We start from the raw sequence: 23724 nt of genomic DNA on the forward strand, positions 1-23724 counted from the left end.
AATATGGGTCATAACATGTACTGTTTTGCAATTCATTTTACACATTAAAATACAATACATTACAAAGGAAAAGTACAGTCTTAATCCTGTTATGAATATACATATCCCCTATTATACTGAGAATAATCAAGGTGTTATATTCCAATAGATTGTGTCGGAAGGGGAGCCTTTTCCTTCAATTTCTCTGAAAGACTAGTTTCCTCAAACAATTTTCTTTTTTATTTATTGTAAATACTACTATTTTAAGAATTTATTTCTGAATTTGTTTGCTTTCCTGTTCCTTCCCAACCTTGTTTCGTTTTTATTCCATTTCTTTTAGATTAAGTCTTTCAAATGTGTGAAAACTATCTAGCTGTAGGTCATTACAGAGACATTTTGGCTGAAGAGCAATGTAATGTTTTAAATGTGGAATCCTTGGTTCTCTCTGAGCTAGATGGGTTTTTTTGCAGACATGTCATTACCACACTACGTAACATCATCAGCTCAATGCTTTAAATAACATCTCTAGATAAGGCAGCATTTAACAGTATCAATTCTTTCTTTCTACAGCAAGCCAGGCAAGCCACATCTTTTTTTTTATTTTTTTGTTTTTTGCTCCAGATCAGATGCAGGTGAAGGAGAACGGGAAAATCCCATTGTGCAAAGAAAAGTTTGTTCAGATAACATAAGATGAAGCCTATAAAAATATGTCCAATACTCAAAATTGTGTATATATAAATATCAAGATGTGATTAAGAATCATTTTAGTAACAAACAGCCGTTTTAAATATTATCAACAGCAAATATTATCAACAGCAATTGCGTATTTGAGAGTATGGATTCTGGCCAGTGGTGGGTTTCAAAAAATTTTACTACCGGTTCTGTGGGTGTGGCTTGGTGGGCATGGCATGGCTTGGTGGGCATGGCAGGAGAAGGATACTGTAAAATCTCCATTCCCACCCCACTCCAGGGAAAGGATGCTGTAAAATCTCCATTCCCTTCCCAATCCAGGGGAAGGTTACTGCAATATCTCCATTTCCTCCCCATCAACTAAGACTCGGAAGGCAGAGAATAGATGGGGGCGGGGTCAGTCAGAGGTGGTATTTACCGGTTTTCCGAACTACTCGAAATTTCTGCTACCAGTTCTCCAGAACTGGTCAGAACCTGCTGAAATCCACCTCTGATTCTGGCCTAATTTTATAACTGTTTTATTGAAGCACTGGCTCTTTTAAATGGGTGATTGATTCTGTCAAACTGACAGCAAAGTGCATGTGTGTTGAGAAGAGTAAACTATATGTCCACTGAAGTAGGGTTGATATGATCTTTGCAATATATTTAATGTTATCCTATAGTAATAGACTATATCAGTCTATATATATATATGTGTGTGCTATGACTGCACATACAGTCATATAAAAAAAGAAAGTACACCCTCTTTGAGTTCTCTGATTTTACGTATCAGGGCATAGTAAAAATCATCTGGTCCTTAGCAGTTCTTAAAACTAGGTAAATACAACCTCAGATGAACAACACATGACATCATTTCATCATTTATTGTACAAAAAGAAAGCCAAAATGGGGAAGCCATGTGTGAAAAACTGAGCACACCCTTATAGCTTCCATAGGTAAGAAGAGTCTAAGTAGCAGCCAGCTTCTGCTAATCAAGTGCCCTTGATCAATTTATCATCAGCAAGTGTGACTACCTCTATAAAAGCCAAAGTTTTAGAAGTTTGCTTGTCTCCAGCATTGGGATCTGTGTTAACATAATGCCAAAGAGGAAAGACATCAACAATGATCTTAGAGCAGCAATTGTTGCTGCCCATCAATTTGGGAAGTGTTATAAGGCTATTTCCAAACAATTTAAAGTCCATCATTTTACAGTGAGGAAGATTATTCTCAAGTGGAAAACATTAAAGACAGGAGTGGATATCCCAGCAAATTCACCCCAAGGTCAGAACATGCAATGCTCAGAGAAACTGCAAAAATTCCAAGAGTTACATCTCAGACTCAGACCTCAGTTAGCATGCTAAATGTTAAAGTTCACGACAGTACAGTTAGAAAAAGACTGAACAAGTATGGTTTCTTTGGAAGGGTGGCCAGGAGAAATCCTCTAAAAAGAACATGGCAGCACATATTAGATTTGCAAAGTTGCATCTGAAGAAATGACAACACTTCTGGAATACTGTCCTTTGGACAGATGAGACGAGACCAAAATGGAAATGTTTCATGCATTATGCACAATGCATAATGCACGAAAATCAAACACAGCATAGAACAAACATCTCATACCAACTGTCAAGCCCGGTGGTGGAGGGGTGGTGATTTGGGCTTGTTTTGCAGGCGCACAACCTGGATACATTGCAGTCATTGGGTCAACCATGAACTCCTCTATATACCAAAGTATTCTATAGTCAAATGTGAAGCTATCTGATCAATAGCTAAACCTTGGCTGACATTGGGCCAGGCAACAGAACAATAATCCCAAGCACATCAGCAAATCTACAATAGAATGGCTGAAAAAGAAAAGAATCAAGGTTGAAATGGTCTAGTCAAAGTCCAGACCTCAATCCAATTGAAATGCTTTAGTGGGACCTTCAAGAGAGCTGTGCATAAACAAATGCCAACAAACCTGAATGAACTGAAGCAATATTGTAATGAAGAGTGGGGCAAAATTTTCCATAGCAATGCGAGAGACTGATAAAGTCATACATAAAATGATTACTTCAAGTTTTTGCTGCTAAAGACGGTTCTATAAGTTATTGAATCGTAAGATGTACTTAGTTTTTTACACATGGCTTTTCCATTTTGGCTGTTCTCCTGTTTGTAAAATAAATGATGTGTAATATGTCATGTGTTGTTGTTCATCTGAGGTTGTATTTACCTACTTTTAAGAACTGCTAAGGACCAGATGATTTTTACTATGCCCTGATATGTAAAATCAGAGAACTCAGAGGGTGTACTTTCTTTTTTATATATGGCTGTATGTGCACAATTCTTTTTCTTCTCAACCTTTTTGTTTGTGTGGGTTTATAAAAAAAGGCAGATTTAACTTCAAGTCATGTAGCTGAGATTCATGTCAGCATCTCATCACAGAAAAGTACATTAAGGTGGCTATAATAAGCTACAATACTGTATTAGATCATCACTGTCAGTAACAAATATTACATACTTATAAGTCTCTTCAAGAGTTTTGAAATGTCTTAGGTCTGAAAAATCTTGAAGGAAACAGGTTCAGCATCAGATTTCAGTAGTATAGGTAGTCCTCAATTTATGACCTCAATTGAACCAAAAATTTCTGTTATTAAGTGACACATTTGTTAAGTGAGTTTTGCCTGATTTTATGACCTTTATTGCCCAAGTGGTTAAGTGAATCACTACAGTTGATAAATTAGTAACCCAGTTGTTAAGTGAATCTAGCTTTCCCATTGACTTTGCTTGTCAGAAGGTCGCAAAAGGTGATTGCATGACCTTGGGACACAGCAACAATCATAAGTATGAACCAGTTGCCAAGCATCTGAATTTTGATCACATGATCATTGGGATTCTGCCAAGGTTGTAACTTTGAAAAATGGCCATAAGTCACCTTTTTCAGTGCCGTTGTAACTTTGAATGGTCATTAAATGAACTGTTGTAAGTCGAGGACTACCTGTCGATGGCTTTGATTACCGGGATTCATGATGAACCCTAACAATTAGATGTCACTAGACACTTTGGCCTTTAAAATCATTGACAATTTGTATATTATATGCTATTCAGAGAATAACATTCATTGTATGTTTTCACAGGTAACCCACATACCCTTTTCAAAATTTGGACACTACTTTGATTTAACTAAAACAATAGCTCCAGAACTAATCCAAAATATTAAATGGGATGGTTTTTTCATTCCTGAAGAAGGAGGCTTGGATATTGATGAAAAGTCATGGTGAGTTCACAATTCTTGGGCAGAAAAGAAGGCTAATTATTAAAATATGTTGACTGGCCAAGAACACAAGTAAAACACTTCACAGTTTGCCAGTATTTTCACTGTATGTTGACTACACCTCTTAATCGCAAAACACCAGGGTTTGAAAATAATTCAGTCTTGTTAATTTATTGATAGATACTTTTGGACCTCACTAGAATTTTCTTTCTGTGCCCACAAAATACTAATATAGTTAATTCTCCTTACTAGCCAACTGTAATATTTGCTATAGCCTACTTTAAAGAGTTGACTCACTGTTAGACAACAAATTAAAAATGAGAAAAACCCTATTAAGATATTATACACAGAATCCAATTGTTAGAAATACTTTAATGTTATATTCTTCCATCCAGTATCAGTATATAAGTATGATATATGGAAAAGAAGGAAGGAATAGGCATTATGTGGAGGAAAAGAAAGGCTGATTATAGCAGAGACACTTGTTCTGAAGGAAAGAGTTATAGTTCTGGTGAAGAATTTGCTTTCCCCAAGCTACATCAAATACTGCATTTTTGTGGGGATGAATGCTTTGAATTAATGGAATTACAACTATTGAGATGTGAGGAAAAAACATTCATGGCAAACATGATTTACAGTCTGATCTGTAAACCATCCAGAGTCACCACATCAGGGAGATAAGGCATATAAATTTAATTAATTAATAAAGTGTGTCATTTATGGCTTTTTTTCCTCTTAGCAATCTTAGCCATTAAAAAATCAAGTTGCCTCCATCTGATTTTTTAGCTACCTGGTTCTATAACAACAGCAGTTGGAGCCAGAATAATAAAATAAAGGCTGAAGAGATCTGCTTGTGGAAAAGGAGCTATTAATTCAACCCTGTGAGTTTCAAAACTCCCTTCAGATCTAGAGAGTTCCCACCTTTATGTCTGAAAGAAATAGCACTTCCACAAACACAGCTAATACACAATGTGTAATCCTCTAGGGGTTACTGTGATAACTTCACTGAAATTTGGAAGTGCTGTGGGAATTGCAGAAATGAGACTGGGGTACACACATGGATTATGGGATATTCATGTGTCTTCTAGGTCTAGTAGATTTAGATAGGCCTATTCAGGTTAATAATGACAAGGATTCACTTGGTTTATTGAAGTACCTCTCTGTGGCTCATTGGTGAACTAAAGTGCTGGAAATGCAGGAACAACCAGAATAGTTGTATTATAGTTATTATTTTATTTTAAGAAATTCATATTGCCGCCTATTCACACATGACAACTCAAGGCAGCTTACAGGAATTTAAAATGCTGCCACATTGAGTCTTTGTTAATTAACTTGTTTAAAGACATTTACTTCTTATCTCTTACATTTGTAAAATTGAATGTTTGAATGTTTCAGCTAATATAAAAATATATTAAATAAAATATTCTGGCTCTCTTTAGTAAAAAGGCATGTGCTTACACCAGATTGCTCCATTCTATTCAAAAAGTCATTTGTCAACAAGGATACACTTTTCAGGTATTTTCAGTTTTCAGATATTTACAAGCATATAAGATTCACATTTTTATAATGTATGGATGGATGATTCAGCAACAAATGTGTTTGATTCCAAGCACTGAAAACAGTTTCATAATTGTTTTTCGATGACAACTTATGAGAGACTTCATTAATGATACTTACATTTTTCATTTATATACTGTATATTTGTTGTTTGGAAAAAATATAAATGTTTAGTGCATAAAGGGTTAACTTTACTATCTCATTCTCTTAGAAATATGATAATGTAAAACTCTAGCAGTTGAACCTCTGATCAATTTCTCCTTACAATTCTACATTCTTTCTCTGTTTTTTTTTTTTTTTTTTTTTTTGTATTTGTCAAGCAGAATTTTCCTGTTTAATTTAATTCTCATCTTATACATAGCTTTACGGGTAAGCAGGTTTTTCCTTTAGAAGTAGCAGTGCCCTTTTGGATAAGTAAATTGGTACCTGATAGGCACCTCTGCTTTGGTTGCCATAGCAATAGGCATGTCATAACAGTTCTCCTAGTACAGTATGTTGAGCTGTTCCTCCAAACATGATGACAGGTCCTTTGGAGGCAGAAATTCATAGAATATTAGAAGCAACTGCACCAAAGCGACAGGAAAATCCTGACAGCACATAGCAAATAAGATGTTTCTGGAAAAGAGGTAGGTTTGTTTGTTTTCCCTTGATACTGTGAAAGAGATTAAAACAGTATTTAAGTATGGTCTCTCATTATTTTTATTAGATATTACAAGTGGATGAAACCACTTTTAGGTAAGAAGAGCAGGCCATTGTATGATTTTTTTAAGAAAAGAGAAAATAGTATTCATTATATCAAACTTAATAGTGTTTAAGGACAGCTAAGAACTAAATGATGATATTGTAAAACAGGGGTGTCAAACTTGCCTCATCATGGCTTCGTTACATGACGTATCACGACTTTTTCCCCTTTGCCAAACCAGGTACGGGCGTAGCCAGCACGTGATGCATCCAGCCTGCGGACCGTGAGTTTGACAGCCCTGTTGTAAAAGAACAGGAAAATATTACAAATAGCAGCAAAACAGCAGATTCAAAACAAAATAAAATATAGTCAGAGTACTAACCAGTTAAAAGAATACAGTGAGAAGGGGGTCACTTATGACTAAAAGCCTTCCTGAAATTTAAAAAGGAAACAGGCTTGGGGCCAATATGTAGCCATTGTAGTCTCCTCTTGGTTTAAGGATGTTGAGACAACCAAAAAAGTTACAAAAATAGAGGTCCTCAGGCTGTTTCTATGCTACACCAATCATACCTTGGACTTGAGGCAAAGTGAGATGCCTGAGTGTTGTTACGCCATACTTAAGTGGTAGGCAAGCTCCAAGCTAATAATTAAGCAGTGTTTTTTTGAAATCTAGTTTACTAAAATAGTGAAATACAAAAGAAAAGGATCTGTGTCCAATAGTGATTATTCTGTACAGAGAAAAAAATATACTATTGATTAAATGAATTAAACATAACCAACCTCCCCTCCCCACATTTATTTAGATATATAAATATTTATACTTCAGTTAATTCATTTGTTAAGCTTTATCTAAACCTTGTACTGTGTCATCTGAATCTTAGAAGAAAAAAACTTAAAAAATAGAAAACATACTCAGCCTGGTTCCGTTCCTTAAATTCAGGGGAGGGAGTTTCTTTCCATTTGTATAGGATTATCTTCTTTGACATACCCCAGCCTCTACAGTTATGGTGAGATGAAAAATTCCATGTTTTAGGAATATAATTCAACATTACACTGAAATTCTTAACTACATTTCTTCCATATGTATTTACTTGAAATCAAAACAGTGCTATAACGGACAAGATCAATTCACATGAATTAAAAAACTTTCACATTTCTTGTGACTGGACATTTTGTCCCATGTAAACTCTGTTAAAGCGCACTAGCAGCAATATATTTTCAAGTTTATCCATATTTGATTGAAGATCAACTTCAGAAAATATCACCTGTAGAGAGATTTGTAATGTATTATTTTTTGCTTATTACATTTATACCTCACTTTTGTGGATACTGTAACAGTTCTCCTTTAGCGATTCACAATCAATATAAAATATTGAAATAAAAAAGGAATATTTTATTTATGCATAAACTTCCTCCCTCCGTATGTATGAATGAATGTATAAATGAAAATTGGGAGGGAATAAGGAATATATTTTCTTCTACTAAATTTATTTTATTTATTAACTTTGTATCATGTCTTTCTATGAAGTGTGCTCAATACAGTAATACTGTCAAAAAAGTAAGGTTAAAATCATGATCTGTATATTCGACATCAAACCTATTTTAGCATTATGAAATCTATAGTAGGTAAAATCTGATCAGGAGCAAGCTGGTTTCTGAAGGTAATGATCAGTGGTGAAATCCAATTTTTTTTACTATCGGTTCTGTGGACATAGCTTGGTGGGCGTAGTATGGCTTGGTGGGCGAGGGGAAGGATACTACAAAATCCCTATTCCCTCTCCACTCCTGGGGGAAGGATATTGCAAAATCTTCTTTCCCACCCCATTCTGGGCCAGCCAGAGGTGGCATTTGCCGGTTCTCCGAACTACTCAAAATTTCCACTACCGGTTCTCCAAACTGCTCAAAATTTCTGCTACCGGTTCTCTAGAACTTGTCAGAACCTGCTGGATTTCACCTCTGGTAATGATCCTTTTAGCAGATGAGTCCTATCAGTAGATAATTTAATTACTTTAGTTAATTGCCTTTTTTTAAAAAAAAATACTTTATATTTCTGACAGATATTTTAATTATTAAAATTATGTTATACACCATGTGGTATTATGTTATACACCATGTGGTAAACATCAAAAATGTTTATTTTTTAAAAAAATCATTTGTCGTACTTCCCTTTTTTCCTTTACCAGTTAAACTAGAAAACTAGTATAACTGTTTGGACTATAAATTATATTTAACTAGTTCAAAGACTCAATTAATTTTAATTTATTAATGTAATATGATATGCACTTCAGGGGTCTTTAGGTGGCTTACAAAATCCAAAGACATTATTATTATTTATTATTTATTATTTATTAATTCAATTTGTATGCCGCCCCTCTCTGAAGACTCAGGGCTGCATACAAATAGAATTAATAAATAATTAATAATTAAATAATAAATTTAATAAATTAAATTTAAAACAGTTAAAACCCACAGAAATAGGCAGCCTAGACAAAAACAAAATAGGTAATATTTATTTATAGATGTTCATTTATTTAGATTTATATGGTTGTCTATCTTGAGTAATAAAATCAAATATCATTATATAAGATACCCTGTTTCCCCGAAAATAAGACCCAGTCTTATATATATATTTTTTTGCCACCAAAAAAGGCACTAGGTCTCATTTTCGGCGTATGTCTTCCACCTGACTCACCTCATGCTAGCGGCATCGCCAGCAGGAGCCCGCTACCGGTGTGTGGGTAGGTGTGTCGGTATAATCAAAACCAAATATAATTAAATGAATAAATAATTGATAATTTAATTAGAAACTAACAGAATAGCAAGGGATCTTGGAGGTCTTCTCATCCATAACTAAATGTTGGATTGATTAACTTCCAGAAGCAATTTCTTGTGTTTTTTTTTTCTTTTAACTGAAACAAATTACAACATAATCTTCAGTACCATGATTTACTTTTTTTATTAAATCAATGTATTGACAGAATTATTTATAGTCACTTCAAGCACAGTTATTCACATTTTTATGAAACAGTAGTATAATATGTATATTACACCAGACACTTGTAATACGTATCTGTATCCCCAAAAACATTCCAACTGTTTTTATCTCAAAACTGTTTTTATTTAGATACTATTGGAATGCTTAAATTGGCCAGCTAGAAAGGCACCTGTGGGTTTTTATTTGTTTGTTTGTTTTGCTTTTATAATTTCTTAACTCAGAACTTACTTTCTCTTCATTGCATATAAAATAACAAATTGCCCCAAAGTTAGTTTTTTCTTCTTGAAGTTTCAGTTTCCACTAAAATCCTTTTTGTTTTTTTCATATTTGATAGAAAAAACAAAGGAATGTGTTGAGAATAGGAATTCAGAGCCTTGGTTCAGTATTATGGGGTGATGATATCTGTTGTACTGAAAATCCAGAAAATCTGCACAGCCTCACCAGATTTATGTATGCTCTACGTGGCCTCCTGAGAACATCATTATCTGTCTGCATCATCACTGTTCCAACTCATCTGATCCAGGTAGGTTTAATCCAGTTACTATAATCAATCATGTTAGATACACAGGGTCAGCGGATTATTAGTAATCAGAACATGCTAGAGGAATATGACTCAATATCCTACTTCAGTGATTCTCAGCTTGTGGTCTGTAGACCGCTGGAAGGGGGCTATGATGTCATCATAAGAGGTCCACCAAGTCTTGAAGAAATGTTATGATTTAAATCTTGAGTTACATCTTGGGCATCCGTGGCCATGGTCAGTGGCCACAAAAGGTATTTAAAGGGGATCCGTGGTGAAGAAAAGGTTGAGAACCTCTGCCCCACCTTCTTGTGGCCTTTTTCCTTTACTAACAGATAATTTTCAATTTCCTTTTTATTTCATATAGCCAAATTAAAGTGGTGTGTTTTTTTTTGTAACATTCTCTTCATAATGATTCCTTCTTCCTAATCATTCAATAAACAGAATGATTCCTAATGAATTCAATAAACAGAATTATTAGGGTAATTCCATCCTGCAATGGAACTTTCTGCTTTCTTCAAATGACCACTGCAGAAAGCAAAGGCATTCTAAGGAATGATATTGGATCAGCTGCATGGGATGGTCCAGGATAAGGAAATAGGGAAAATGGAAGTTGGTGCTACATTTGTGATGTGCCTTTAATAATTTATTTACCAGGACTTATTTTTTTATCAAATAAAAGACACAAAAGACTATTGTTTTCTAAAGAGAGCAATAAAAATACTTGGGAATCTACTAATTTAATGAACAGTCAAATTTTATGTTTCTGAAACCAGTCCCCTCTGTCAAAAGATGATACCTTGATTCTGATTTTGTTTTAAGTTTCTGAAATGTTTTCCACTATGTTGATGATTTGGCTTTGTAATCCCATGTGTTGTCTTTCTATTTCTAGACCTAAGAATAGGGAATAGTTGTTTTAACAATTATTTAATAATAATTGTTTTAATAGTTGTGTTCATTCCATGGGCTGAAACTTAAGGAGTTTGTAGGAATAGTTAAATTTCCAGGACCTCCTCTCTGTTAAGACATAACTTAATAGAGTGTTTAAATTGCAGAGCAAGCTGTCATTAGGAGGAGCAAAGCGTCTGAGGTTTTCCTATATTACAGACTACTCAGTTCCCAGAGCCCTGCTGTGTAGTTGTTCCAGTCTCCAAGAAGCCTGTTAAAGAGCCCCCAAGAGCATGTGTCCAGCCCTCCGTGTTAATAGTTAATTGGTGAGGATGGCAAGATGAGAGGACAGCCGAACATGTGGTCTCTCTGTCTCAGGCACTAGTCAGACTTTTTAGTTCTAATAACAGCAGCTGCTCACATTCTCACTACTCAGCTTCTCACAACTCTGTTGCTGGGATTTGTGAGTGGATTAGAAATGTAAAAAAGATCTTTGTCTAAAAGACAAACAATTTCCTTTCCCTCCCCTCTTTTATCTATGCTTCTATTTGTACAGTACTGTATTGTAAAGGTAATAGATTTATTATTTGGTAGCCTACCTTTCACGAAAATTCTTTACAAGTCATGTCAAATAATTAAAGTAGAATAAAATGAGCAAATTTAGGATCATAGTGTTTTTTAACATTTAACAGTCAAAATATTGTTAGTATAGATAGTGCAATATTTCTAAAACAATTTTTAAAAAATAATTTATGTATATTCTTTACATAATACAGTATCTTCATACTTTCTACTCCTATAAATTTAAACTAGTAATTTCTAATTTTAAGTAGTTTATAGTATAAAGAAAAATCTATGTATAATATGGATTGATAGATTTGTTTTAAGATATATTCCAAATCATCAACAATCAAAGTTAGCTGTTAAAGAAAGGGAAGCTTACGAAAGTAGTTAAACGAAGTATAAGTAAATCCAGATAGAAAATCAGTAACTATCATGACCATGGGAACATAGAGTACAAAGATCAAATTACGTTAGTTATTGTATTAGATTGTATGACATCTCTTTCAACAAAGTAGCATATGTTTACTGATTAATACTTTATTCTTATATCAAGCTCTGCCAAACATACCCTTCAAATGTGTTTTCTTAATCAGGAAAATATACAGCAATGGATCTAGAGCTAGATATTAAATAAATGGAAGATGTTCATCTGGGGATTAGGGGCTCTAAGGAAATTTTCAGTTAGAAACTGTGGAGACTGCACTTAGAACATGTGGAGCTTTGATAATGTAAACTGTTTCTGAAATCCTCCCTTCCCATTGAAACATCTCAGTTTTAGGGAGAGGCTTTTTCTGTGGCTTACAAAAGTATAGTCAAGAAAAGAAGAGGCAGAAAAGCACAAATATGTTTAAGTGACAGGCTCTTGATATTCACCACAATTTGCAAGATGTTTAACAATAATGTATTGGAAATGGAAATGTATATCTTACATCATGTTCTATATTGCTCAGTTCTGCACTGACCATATAAAATTCGTAGTTTATTTGTTGAACATGTCTCATAAGAAAATGAAATTAGAAAATATATTACCAATTTATACTAAAAAAAAAATAAGCTCCAATATAGCTCTCTAAGTTTCTCCTGAGGTTGGAAAAAGCCTTGGCAATGGGTTGAAATGAGACATGGGATGCTGGAAAAGGCCTTGCTCTTGAGCTTGAATGATTGCTTTTTTCTGTGGTAATTTTTTATGCTTCATCCCTCACTGTTCCTCATATCCACTAACTCTTGGAAAGCATTCTCATGGGGGAAATGAAGGGAAATGCATTAATTAAGGCATTTTATTTTTGCTTTTTCACCTCCTCACATTGGTGTGGAATAAATACACGCACACAAGCTTATATAGAAATGCATATAGGAACAATTTGACTTCTGTTTAATTGAAGAGGTGGGGTTGATAATATTGGAAAAAGTAATAGAGCTTTATTTAGCAGTGGCCTAAGTGGTGATAGTAGTCCTTTCTACTCTGCACAAGAAAAATATTTCTAGAGTACAATTAGCTCAGATCTCCCAATTTTAGAAGAAATGTTAAAAAAAAATTGAAAGAGAATTTAAAATTCTCAGAAGAACCAACCTAAGGAATGGCAAATTGTGAGCTGTGACTTAAGAAAAAAGATTGAGAAGATATATTTGATAGTTTTCAAATTCTTGAAAAAATATCATAAAAAAGACAAGTAATTATTTTTTTCTGGCTGCAAAAGATAATAACTTAATTATACAAAATTATAGTACAATTAGACTAAATATTGAGAAATTTCTCTAAATTCCTAGCCAACAACAGGATCAGGGATTAAAGGCCTCTTTCAAGTATAATGGTTGGGAAGCTGCCTAAGAACATGCAGTATCTTTTTTAGCGAAAAAGATTTGAATAGATGAATCATTGGGCATGTTCCAACTTGCAAGATTCTTAGATTCATTATAAATATGCAACTTGAAATAAGATATAAGAGAATTGTAAGAATATTTGTTATGTTTGTACAAGGCATAACAAGGATGAAAATTGTAATGTTAATTATATTGTTAGATATTTTGTCACATTATTGTTAATTCTCAGCTGTTTGGGCATATGGAATATTTTGGCTGCTAAGCTAAGGTAACTCAGGAATGGAAATTAATATTAATTAGGCAGAAGGTAGGAAAACATGTTTTGAGATAATTTGGACAATAACAAGAAAGGAAGAGTGTGAATCTTTAAAAGAACTTATTAGGGATTTAACTATCTGTAAATTTGATTATTGAAAAGGTTTTTAAAACTTTTGGATTTTCAAGGGTTTGTAATTAACATGAATTGATACACTTTTGAAAATCACCAGAAAGTGGTATGTTTTTTAAATGGAATTAGATAAATCTTGAATTAAATACATGTTATAATGTTACAACTTTACATAATCTTTTGTTTGCTTTTTTTTTCTAACTACCTAATTGTTTAACTCTTTTTAGATCAGTTCTGTTAATTACATGAGAAATTCAATATAAGAGAATGCTTCATGTTTAATAGTGTTTTTGTGTCCTATATAGTTAAGCTTGTAAGGTGGGGGAGAGGTAAATTAGCTTGTAACCTTGTTCTGTTCCAGACGGATGATGGAAAATAGAAGCTCTTAGCCACAAAATGTAACACTTAGAATTAATATTTAATTAGACCATCAAATTGTATACTCTGGCTGAAAGGTTCCAAGGAGTTGTTAGTGCCACAACTGACCTACAAGTTTAATAATAACTCATTTCTTCAAGCAAGTGCCAGTTCAGCACAGTGGAGCCCCTATAAGAAAGTCCTGAGAGATTAAAACCAAATGGCAAGCAAGGAGTCCTGAGATGGAGCCTTCTGGAAATCTGGAAGCTGGAATAGCTGTTTTCAGCCAGGATTCAGATGAAAACAGTGCGTGAAAAACCTGATCCCTTCTGTTTTGGGGGCTTAGGCAGAGTTCAAAATCCTGAAAAAGATATTTATTAAATCATTTTATTTGGCCATATCAGCCTGCATTATAAGGCAAATAATGTTTAGTTATATAGTGTTCTTTTATATTAATCTTTCTGTTAGCATCTGTTTGAAATCTGTTTTCCCTTCCTCCAGGCTTGTATATACTATTTTCTTTGTGACTCTGATGAATTTTTAGAGAATATGCTTCGAAACCTAATTGAGTTGCATGTGCTATTGTGGCCTTCTGGCTTTTAACTTTACATATAATTTTGAATTTTTGTTTATCTTATAAAACTTAGCATGTATCCTTTTGTGCGGTTTAAAATATAAGAAGCTATATAAGAATGTTTCATTGTTTTTCATTCTTAAAAATTCTTCCACTGAAATAAGTTCAGAAATGTGAAAACACCCAGCAACAGATTGAAAAAGGAACAGTTTGCATTATTTATTTATTGCTTCATAAATAATTAAAGAAAACTAGTCACTTCTTAAATATTTACCGTAAGCTCATGAGGGCCTTGCCAGCAGAGGGAGTAGTCATGTCTTTAGTCAAATTGCGATTGATTTCCAACCTATTTCATCGTTTTTCATCTGGTCAGCTGTGTTTTGTCAACCAGTTCCTGATGATAAACTGTACTTTTATACTCAATAAGGGGTTAAACTGATTGTAAAATATTTAAGTTTTCTCTTCATTACAGAAATCAGGTGGAGGATCTATTGGATAATTAGTTTCCTGGTGATTGTATATGTTGGCAAGTACATGCTTAGTCTAGCCCAATATAATGTATTTACTTAATCATGAAATAGCAAATGTCCAGCTATATTTCAAAGTCATTATGCCTAATAAATAATTACATTTAAAATCTTTAAATTAAAATTTTAACAGATGAAACATTATTTCTATCTTATCCTCCCATTCGTACTATTCAAAATGCAATATAGTTTTCAAAAATATGGTACCATTTCTTAACAATCTATAATTTACATGTTTCTGCTGCTGTAAATTTAATATTACTGGTACCTGTTTTGCTTCAAAAGGAATGTTTTTTTCTTCCAAAGTTTAAAAGTTTTAAATTTTAAAATAAATTAACAAACCTCACTTTGAGGCTTGCATTCCCTTTTGATTGGGCTTCCAGTGCCATATGATGGCAATTCAGGACTAGAACCACTCCGTTCATGTTTCTCTCTAGCTTGTTTTTTTTTTTTTCTAATAATCAATTTCAATTTTCTCACAGGAAGTGACTCTGGGTGACGTACAATAATCAAATAAAAACAATTCATATATAATTTACATCCCCTCAATTTATATATTTAAATCTTTTTCTCCCTTTTTTCTCTCTCAGGCCTTCTCCACTTCATTGGTGTCTCCACTGTTTATCACTGATTATTTAAAATTCTGTAGGAAGTTGTTCAAGCAGAATAGTAAAAAAAAAAGTTTTCATTAGGATTTCTCAAACATTCTCCCATGTTCATCTTTTCTCTTCTTGATTCTTTTTTCCATTTTTCAAATCTCATCTCATGCTTATGTTTACTCAGAACCTGATGAGCGATTTTGTCAATAGCCCTTAGAAAATGGTAACATAAAATATTAATACAATAGGAATTATATTTACATGTTGATTCTTCTACAGTAGGAGAGTTATAATGATAATTTTGTCCTTCATAATTTATGTAAGTTTTTAATAAGGGTAAAAAAAAATGCTTAATTTTATAAAACTCCAAAAGAGTTAAAATCTCTTTTTCAAATTAGCATTAAATAGATCGCTTTACAGTTCTTTGGGAAGAGACCAATATTCCATATATGTTACATATAAATTGTCATTTCTTAGCAATTTTACTTTTGAATATTTGGGAAACTTTAGGGTGAATAATGTCTGGATTTACTGATCTGACAAGTTTCAAGTTATCAATAAGGCCTTTAAACCATCTCGTTACCAGCATCTGCAATTCTGTAGAAGCCTTTCCTGAGAAAATACATTCAGGATCTGGGTCTACCACAGATCTTCTGTTTCAGTTACCTCTTTCTCAACCATTCAGAAAATATTTTATTGTTTGTGTTAATGTGTTATATAAAATCTTACAATATTTTCTTGATTCCACTTGTTGATATGTTTCCTGATACATGGATTACATTACAGTTTTTATTTATTAGTCAGTGACCAGCATGAAGAAAAAAAATACAATAAAATAAAATGTACAAACATAAAATGAATAAATAGAATAAAATAAGTGACGAGGCAGTGCACATACTGAGGTAAAATTATTGAATAAATAATTTGTATCTAATATGTATCTAAATTAAAAAGGGAAGTAAATGAAGATGAGCAGCCATATAAATACACTTTCATTCCTGATATCTCATAAACTGAAATTTTATTATCGTACTTTTCAGAGTATAAGACGCACTTCCCCCCCCACCAAAAAGTGGGTGAAAATTGTGGTGCATCTTATACCCACTGGCCCACACCCTTCAGCCATTTTTGGCCTCTGTGCGTCACATTTTCGGCCACCGCATGCCCCATTTTAGGCTCGTTCCACTGCCAATCGCTGCCTCCACATGTCGCGCTTTCGGCCTCCACACACTCCATTTTTGGCCTCCGTGCATCGCATTTTGGGCCGGTTCCAGGCGGCGGGTATTGGCAATAGAACCAGCCGAAAATAATAAACACAGAGGCCAAAAATGTGATGCAGGGAGGCAGTGATGGGCTCTGGCAATCCCTGCAGCCTGGAACAGCTGATTGGCAGTGTTCCTGGAGGACAATCCAACCGCTAATCAGCTGTTCATGCTAAATCAGGCTGCGATAACGTGCTGAACCTAAGCAGCCTCTTTGCTGCAAGGACACTAGCCAGATGAATACCGATGGATGCTGGTAGGCAGAGACAGAATTTTTTTTATTGTTTTCCTCCCCAAAAACTAATGTGCGTCTTAAACTCCAGAGCGTCTTCTACTCCAAAAAATACGGTAATTTAGTTTTGAATTTTTTTCAAGATTATAATAATTAACTAACTTTCTTTTTAAAAAGTCTTTCCTAGCCACAACTGCCACCTGTTTCTCAAGTAAGAATCATGAGTCCAGAAGGACTCCCAGCTTGTGCACCGTTTTGGGCGGTTCAACATTATCCACTACCAAAAATGGTAAAATCCCAGATCTGTAAGGCACTAAAACAGAAACATTCAGTATTGTATGGTTCAGTTTAAGCATGTTTTATCTCATCCAGACCTCCACAGCCAAATATATATTATATTAATATATTTTTCATTTCATTTTATATACATGTGAATGATTCATATCACAGTTGATACTTTATAATTCCTAGAAGCTATATATGAAAAGATTCAATATTTATAGTGGTTTTAAGAGCCAGGATATAATAAGTTATGACTTCTCAGTCATTCTTCAGAATGAAATTATGTTCATCCTTACTCCATGATGCTAACTGTTATTTTAAAGAAGAAGTGAGCAATTTCATAACCAAAATTCAACAGAAGCTAAAAGATTTTTTTTTTTAAGTTAAAATGTGGCCTGCAGAAAGCAAAATATGGCCTCTTCCTATTTTAAAAACATAAAATAATTTGGGTCACGAAAGCAGTGGTGGGATCCTCTTAGTTTAACAACCAGTTCGGTGATTTGCACACTGCGTGCAGTTTGAAAAAATCTTCACTTCTGCATTTCTTCGGAGGAGAAACACAGCTGAGGCACGGCAATCTGCTCTGTCGTGCAAATCAGCTAAGAAGAGAAAGGTGGGAAAATAGCGCGGGCAGGCGGGCGGGCCCATCTGATTGTTGGAGCAAACCAGTTCACTCCCAGCTGATCGTCAGAAATACCAGTTCGCCCGAACCGGTCCAAACTGGTAGAATCCCACCCCGGCATGAAAGGCTGTCTTCTCCAGAGACGAACTGGCTGAAGCTATTCAAGCGCACATATGCAAGCCTTTTCAATGGGAGACTCCCAGATTGTGGAATTCCTTATCATGAGTGATGTCTGATGCTTTCCCTTCAAATGTCTGTGGAGAATTTAAATTGGATGTTTGATGTGATTAACCTGTGAGGTTTCTAGCATATAATTTATGGTTAATCCTTAACGATCTTTTCCAACTGTTTAAGATCAGAATCTCTAAATCTCTCTCTCTCTTTTTTTGCTGAAGTGAAAGCAATAATAAATCCCCCCTGATGGATGCCTTATAGGCATCCCAGACAGTTAATGTATTATTTGAGTTCTGAAAAAAGAGAATCTCATAGAGGAGAAATATTCAAATAGTTGTCAAATTTAATGTTTAGAGTCAGTGAAGTTTGTTTATTTATCACATTTATATAGCCACCCATCTCACAAGAAGTGACACTGTATGGTGTGAAACAAGCAACAAAAATAACAGATATAAAACCAATCATTATAAAAAATCATTATTAAAAATGAAAAAGCATAAAAATTTAAAATATACAAATCAAACAGAGTAAAAAGTTAACCATAATAGAACCATCTAAGAATATTTCTGGGTCCCTGAGACTCTCCATACCTGGTCTTAAGATACTTCTGGAATAATAATAAGGATGGAGCTAACCTGGCTTCAGGAGGGAGAATATTCCATTCTCCCTGCCATGGCAGAGAGAATGGAACCCACAAAATATGATCCTTGAGAGACGGTACTCACAACATGTCTTCTCTGGCAGAACTAATGTGACAGACTAATGTAATGAGAGGCAGTTCCTTAGCTAACCCAGTTCTATGCATGAAGGCTTTAAAGGTTAAAACCAGCACCTTAAATTGACATACTGAGGCACACTGGCAGCTAAGGCAGTTTGTGTAGTAGTGGTATATGTGGTCTTCTGGGAACATGCATAATGACTTTGCCACTGCATTCTGAACCCACTGAAGCTTCAGTGGCAGTCCCATACAGAGCACATTACAATAGTACTCCAATCTGGAGGTGATCAGGGTATAAGTGCCTATGAGCAAGGTTTCCTGATCAGAAAAGTACACAATTAGCACATAACATGAAGCTGTGCAAAGGTCCTCCTAGTCACAACTGTCATCTGCCACTACAAGCAGAAAATGTGAGTCAAGGAGGACCAAACAAGACATAGTTCTAGAACCAACAGGCCCCAATCAAATCCTCAATTTTGCCAGGGTTCAGCTAAAGCTTGATGTTTCCCAGCCAGGCCCTCACAATCTCCAGGGGCAGAAATGTATAGTTGGTTTCATCAACAAACTGATGATATCTCATCCTATAGCGACTGATGAGCTCACCCAGTGCTTCATGTAAATGTCCAATAGGAGAGAAGAGAGCACTGAATCCTGAAGCACTACATATACTAGAGTCTAAAAGCATAACATCTCAATTATAACTGACTGGAATTGACTCCAAAGAAAGGAGCCAAACCAGCACAACACTGTGCCACCTACTACAGTCCTCTGAGCTGATCCAGAAAGATACCATGGTTGATGATATAGAAACCACAGGGAAATGAAGTAGGGCGATAATCTCTGCCCATACCAGAGATTATCCAAAAGTGCTACCAATGCCATTTCAGTCCCAAGTTTGGCACCAGATTTATTCCTGTCAATCTGGCTACCTTGACTCACTGGCCTAAGTGTTACTATATTGTAACTTCCACAGAGATAGGTGCAGTGAGTTTCTAACACCTATACTTAGGTCCTACCCTGAACAACCAGAAGTAAGCATTAGGAAGCGACTCAGACTAAACTCACCATGATTTTGCATAGTATAAGAAAGAAGTGAGGTAAACTTTCAAGGTTCTGTTATTATACCCTTCAAAAATAAAGCTAAGTTCCAGTAGTCCTTGCATTGTCTTCTTTCTGATCTGACCTACATCAAAGGGTCTACATTTTCCCAGCATTACAGTCATCTTCACTTCAGTGAGCATACTAAATAGTAGTTACATTAAGAAAAAGATTTAAAATGTAAATATCAATCTAAGTCAGCGGTTCCCAAACTTTCTCATAGTGCACCTAGCAGTCCCCAAACTGTGTGCCATGGTGCCCCGAGACACTGCAGTGAATTTACTAAAGGTTCCTTTTATTAAATAATCCTGCAGCACCCTTGTGAGTTTGCTCCTGGGGCTCCACAGCTTACAGTTGAATCTAAGTTGAGAGGGGGGGGAAAGAATACAAAAAGAAATATCCACCCCAACTGTGCTGTTATTTTTTACAAGGGGGGAAATGACTACATTTTACACCTCTAGTGTAGCTTTGGTTACCGTCTCTCCACAATCCTGGGAATAAAAAAATAGGAAAGTATCTACTAAACTCATTAACAGCAAAGAGACAAAAGAGAGTGAACATATAATATATTAATGAGTAATATTAACATTTACTTGTTTAGAACTTTACTGACAAGTTTTGGAAAGCTTTACATAGCTAGAGAAACGTAGTTGTTATTAAGCAATTTTACAACAATGAATAAGGATTTTTATATATTATATATTGTTGTTTTACTAGCTAATCTGATCTCAAGTAACAGTTTAGTATTCTCTATTTTGCAGCTTCTACCAATAAGGGACTTGATTGGGGTTTTTTTTCTTGCATCATAGCTTGAGTTTTTAAATGAGTCCTGTTATTGTATCATCTTTGTAATTGAAAATGTACCTGTTACTAAAAGTTGCAGATGGTGTTCTTCACGCTGACAAGCTGCTGAAGCCATATAATGTTTTCATAAACCGCTGAAAATAGACTGTATATTAAAAACATGCTGTTTCAATAGTTCATAAAAACATTGTTGGGTCAAGGAAGGAGAATGCCGTCCACCATTTTTAGTAATAGGTAACCCGATTGTAAGAACATGTTATTGCTAAATCATACATTCTTAACCTGGGGCTGCTTGTAATTGCCCCTAAAATAAAAGAAATTTGATGGTAGACTTAAGGGTGGAATTGGCAGATTATTCTTCTTTTTAAGAGATTCCAGATTTTTATCAAACTTTCTTTATAATACAGTTTGTCATTTTAAATTATTTTCTTCTTTCATTTCCTTATATTATGAATAAATCTTTTGACTAAGACAGCTGCTTTTGTGATTGATATTCTATTATTTGGAGATTATATCATTCCATGATCCATGATCTATTTTATTATGTGAAATGCCATGTATCTATACTTCTCTTCTAGTATTGAAGAAGGCAGAGAATTGGTAGAAACATTTTTTTCCCTAGGAAATTAGTATTATCACAGGTTGTACATTATCACAGGTTCCATCTGCAACCTACAGTACACATTTGTGTATTTGGATCTAAGGGAATCAAAACCTGTTTCACTAGACATGCAAGAGTTATTTTACTTACTATGCATAAAAAAGAAAATATTACAATAGTTATTTTGGGCTTCCCTATATTTAAAAGCCAGAATTGTAATGCTATATGCATTCAAGAAAATATATCAGCTATAGAGCCCTATGACATGGGATCTCATTATTTGAAGGACCAACTGCCTCTTGTGGTTTATGCTGCTCAAAGGTATGTACTCCAGATCTCCCCCCCCCCCATCAAACTATCATCTGTTGGGACACAGGAAGCACTTTTTCTGTCACAGCAGCAGCTTCCTTGAATGAGTTTTTCTTCTGAGATCCAGACAGTTCCTACTATGATAGTTTTCCAGAAGACTTTAAAGACTTGTCTGTTTCCCAGGCTTTGGGAAAGGGTGGATGGAATCCCCTTATTACAGGTGTTTTATGTATGTTGTATATGTTTTGATGAGAGTTGCCATTTTATTAATTCCTGTTTGTTATTTTCCTTACTGCATTTGTATTATCTTACTGCATTTTGTTTGTTTATTGTGAGCTGCCCAATGTTGCTTTGGAATTAGGCAATGTTGTAATAAAATCAGATAAATAGATAAGGCATTTTGCTTTCCATATTGTAAACCCACATCAAGTATCCAGTCCAAATCAGTGTGTCAAAAAAGTACTTAAAATAAACCTCAAAATTTTATTAAAACTATTGTTTGGGAATATTCTATACTGGGATGGTATACTTATCCAGATAGTTTATCAGTCAAATTTTCAATAACTTTCGGTATTAGTTGCCTATTTTGCTTCAGTTTGTCACAGAAAAAACAAAGGTCTACATTTTTTTCATAATAATTTTATTAAAAAATACAACTACAGCATTAAAACCTTTCGTGGGATAGGCTGCTATATCAATTAGATAAATAAATAAATAAAAACAAACTAAAATCATCTTTTGCTAAGGAGTGAAGACAATTCATCCATTGCTGTAAAACTTGTCAATCCAAAGGTTCCTCATAGCTGAAATGCAGTTAACAAGCAGTCTCCAAAAGTGATTGGTTTGGAGCACTTGTGGGCAATTTCAAGTCCTCTCCTTGTCAAGAGAGGAATTACAAAGAACCTGTCTGCTTACTGGCTCTTCATTGCAGCAGTCGTCGGCTCTACTTTTAACAGATTCATATTCAGTTTGCCATTTCTTCCCCAGAAGTTCACAAAGGTCTATGTTTTTTGAACTTTAATTGCCTTTTAATCATCTAGGTTGTGTATTTTGTTCCCATGTCTTACAGAATAAAGCAATTATGGAACGTGTTACCCACTTGTCGGATATAGTAATTGGGCTTGAATCATTTATCGGGTCTGAGAGAGAAACCAATCCATTATACAAGGATTATCATGGTGAGTTCTATCCTTAGCAATACCACATTCCACCTCCCCCAAAAAGCCTTTTTAAAGTGTTTTAAGGGCATTTATTCTCCACTTGGAATATTTGCCCTAAAGTAGCATTTGAATTCTTTTTTTTTTTTAATTAACCTCTTAGTTAATCTTAGTTCATCTTGCAAACATTACACTATTTTTTACTACAATGCATTAAGTTTGCTAAGGAAACATGGCAACTCCTTACATGTTGTCAAGCTGTATTACCAAGGCATGGCTCAATCAGATGTACATCTCAAGAGACAGCCTTTGAGAAATTCGTATGCAGGGAAGCTTTGGCAATCATCTGACCGGTGAGCTAAAATTGACATTAAATCAATATTTTGATCTGCCAAGTTATAAGTAGAGGAAATGCAGAAGAGTTATATATTTCACTGGGCAGGCAGATGAATGATATAGTACAAAGAGGAGTTTTATTTCTGATTATTTCAAATTATTGATTTTAAGTCACATTTATCAGAATATCAGAAGTAGGAACATGAATATAAATGCATCTCTGTTATAAACATTTACCTTCTCATTACCTTTTAATGGCTTATAATTGAAAGTCTGTTTTTTTAAAAAAATCTGGGCTATTTGTACAAATATTTGTAAACATACTTAGAATCTAATTTTAGGTGGTTTTTTAAAAGACAGTGAAAGTTTTCATTCTGCTATTTATTGATAAAATTATTTCCAACTAATCTGGGCTGACATTTTGCTAGATGCACTTCTTTTAGATTTGAAACTGAACTCGGCAACAGATGTTAAGTGCTTATATACTGCCTATGTTCAGAGGAGCAGAATGTCCCCAACTAATCAGTAACTGTCATGTAGATGGCAGCTGATAATCATTCTCCCTATTTAAATTATTCTGTTTTTTATAACTTTTTATTGCTTCTAATAAGTTTGAGGGAAATTGCATCATTACATCATACCACAGTTGCTGTTTTTCAGATCTGTTTTGAGAGTTAGCCCTTGTAATTGACATTTAGGCATTGAAATTCGTTTTATGGAAATGTCTGATCAAAAGGTTTAGATTCAAATCTGAAC

General features: G+C 34.5%; 1 protein-coding gene across 4 annotated transcripts in view; it reads left to right on the forward strand.

The window, feature by feature from the left end:
• The window catches only part of ELP4 (elongator acetyltransferase complex subunit 4), a 121642-nt gene that overhangs the window by 41904 nt on the left and 56014 nt on the right, over positions 1-23724 (forward strand). For all 4 annotated transcript variants that reach the window (XM_087877955.1, XM_034417196.3, XM_087877967.1 and 1 more), the window contains 4 exons: positions 3765-3904; positions 5341-5416; positions 9470-9658; positions 22545-22653. In XM_087877955.1, the coding sequence (XP_087734081.1) occupies positions 3765-3904; positions 5341-5416; positions 9470-9658; positions 22545-22653 (514 nt within the window). The remainder of the gene's footprint in view (positions 1-3764; positions 3905-5340; positions 5417-9469; positions 9659-22544; positions 22654-23724) is intronic.

This window comes from Pantherophis guttatus, chromosome 1 (genome assembly GCF_059756535.1).
Source record: "Pantherophis guttatus breed Tessera chromosome 1, ASM5975653v1, whole genome shotgun sequence".
In the NCBI taxonomy this organism is placed as follows: Eukaryota; Metazoa; Chordata; class Lepidosauria; order Squamata; family Colubridae; genus Pantherophis; species Pantherophis guttatus.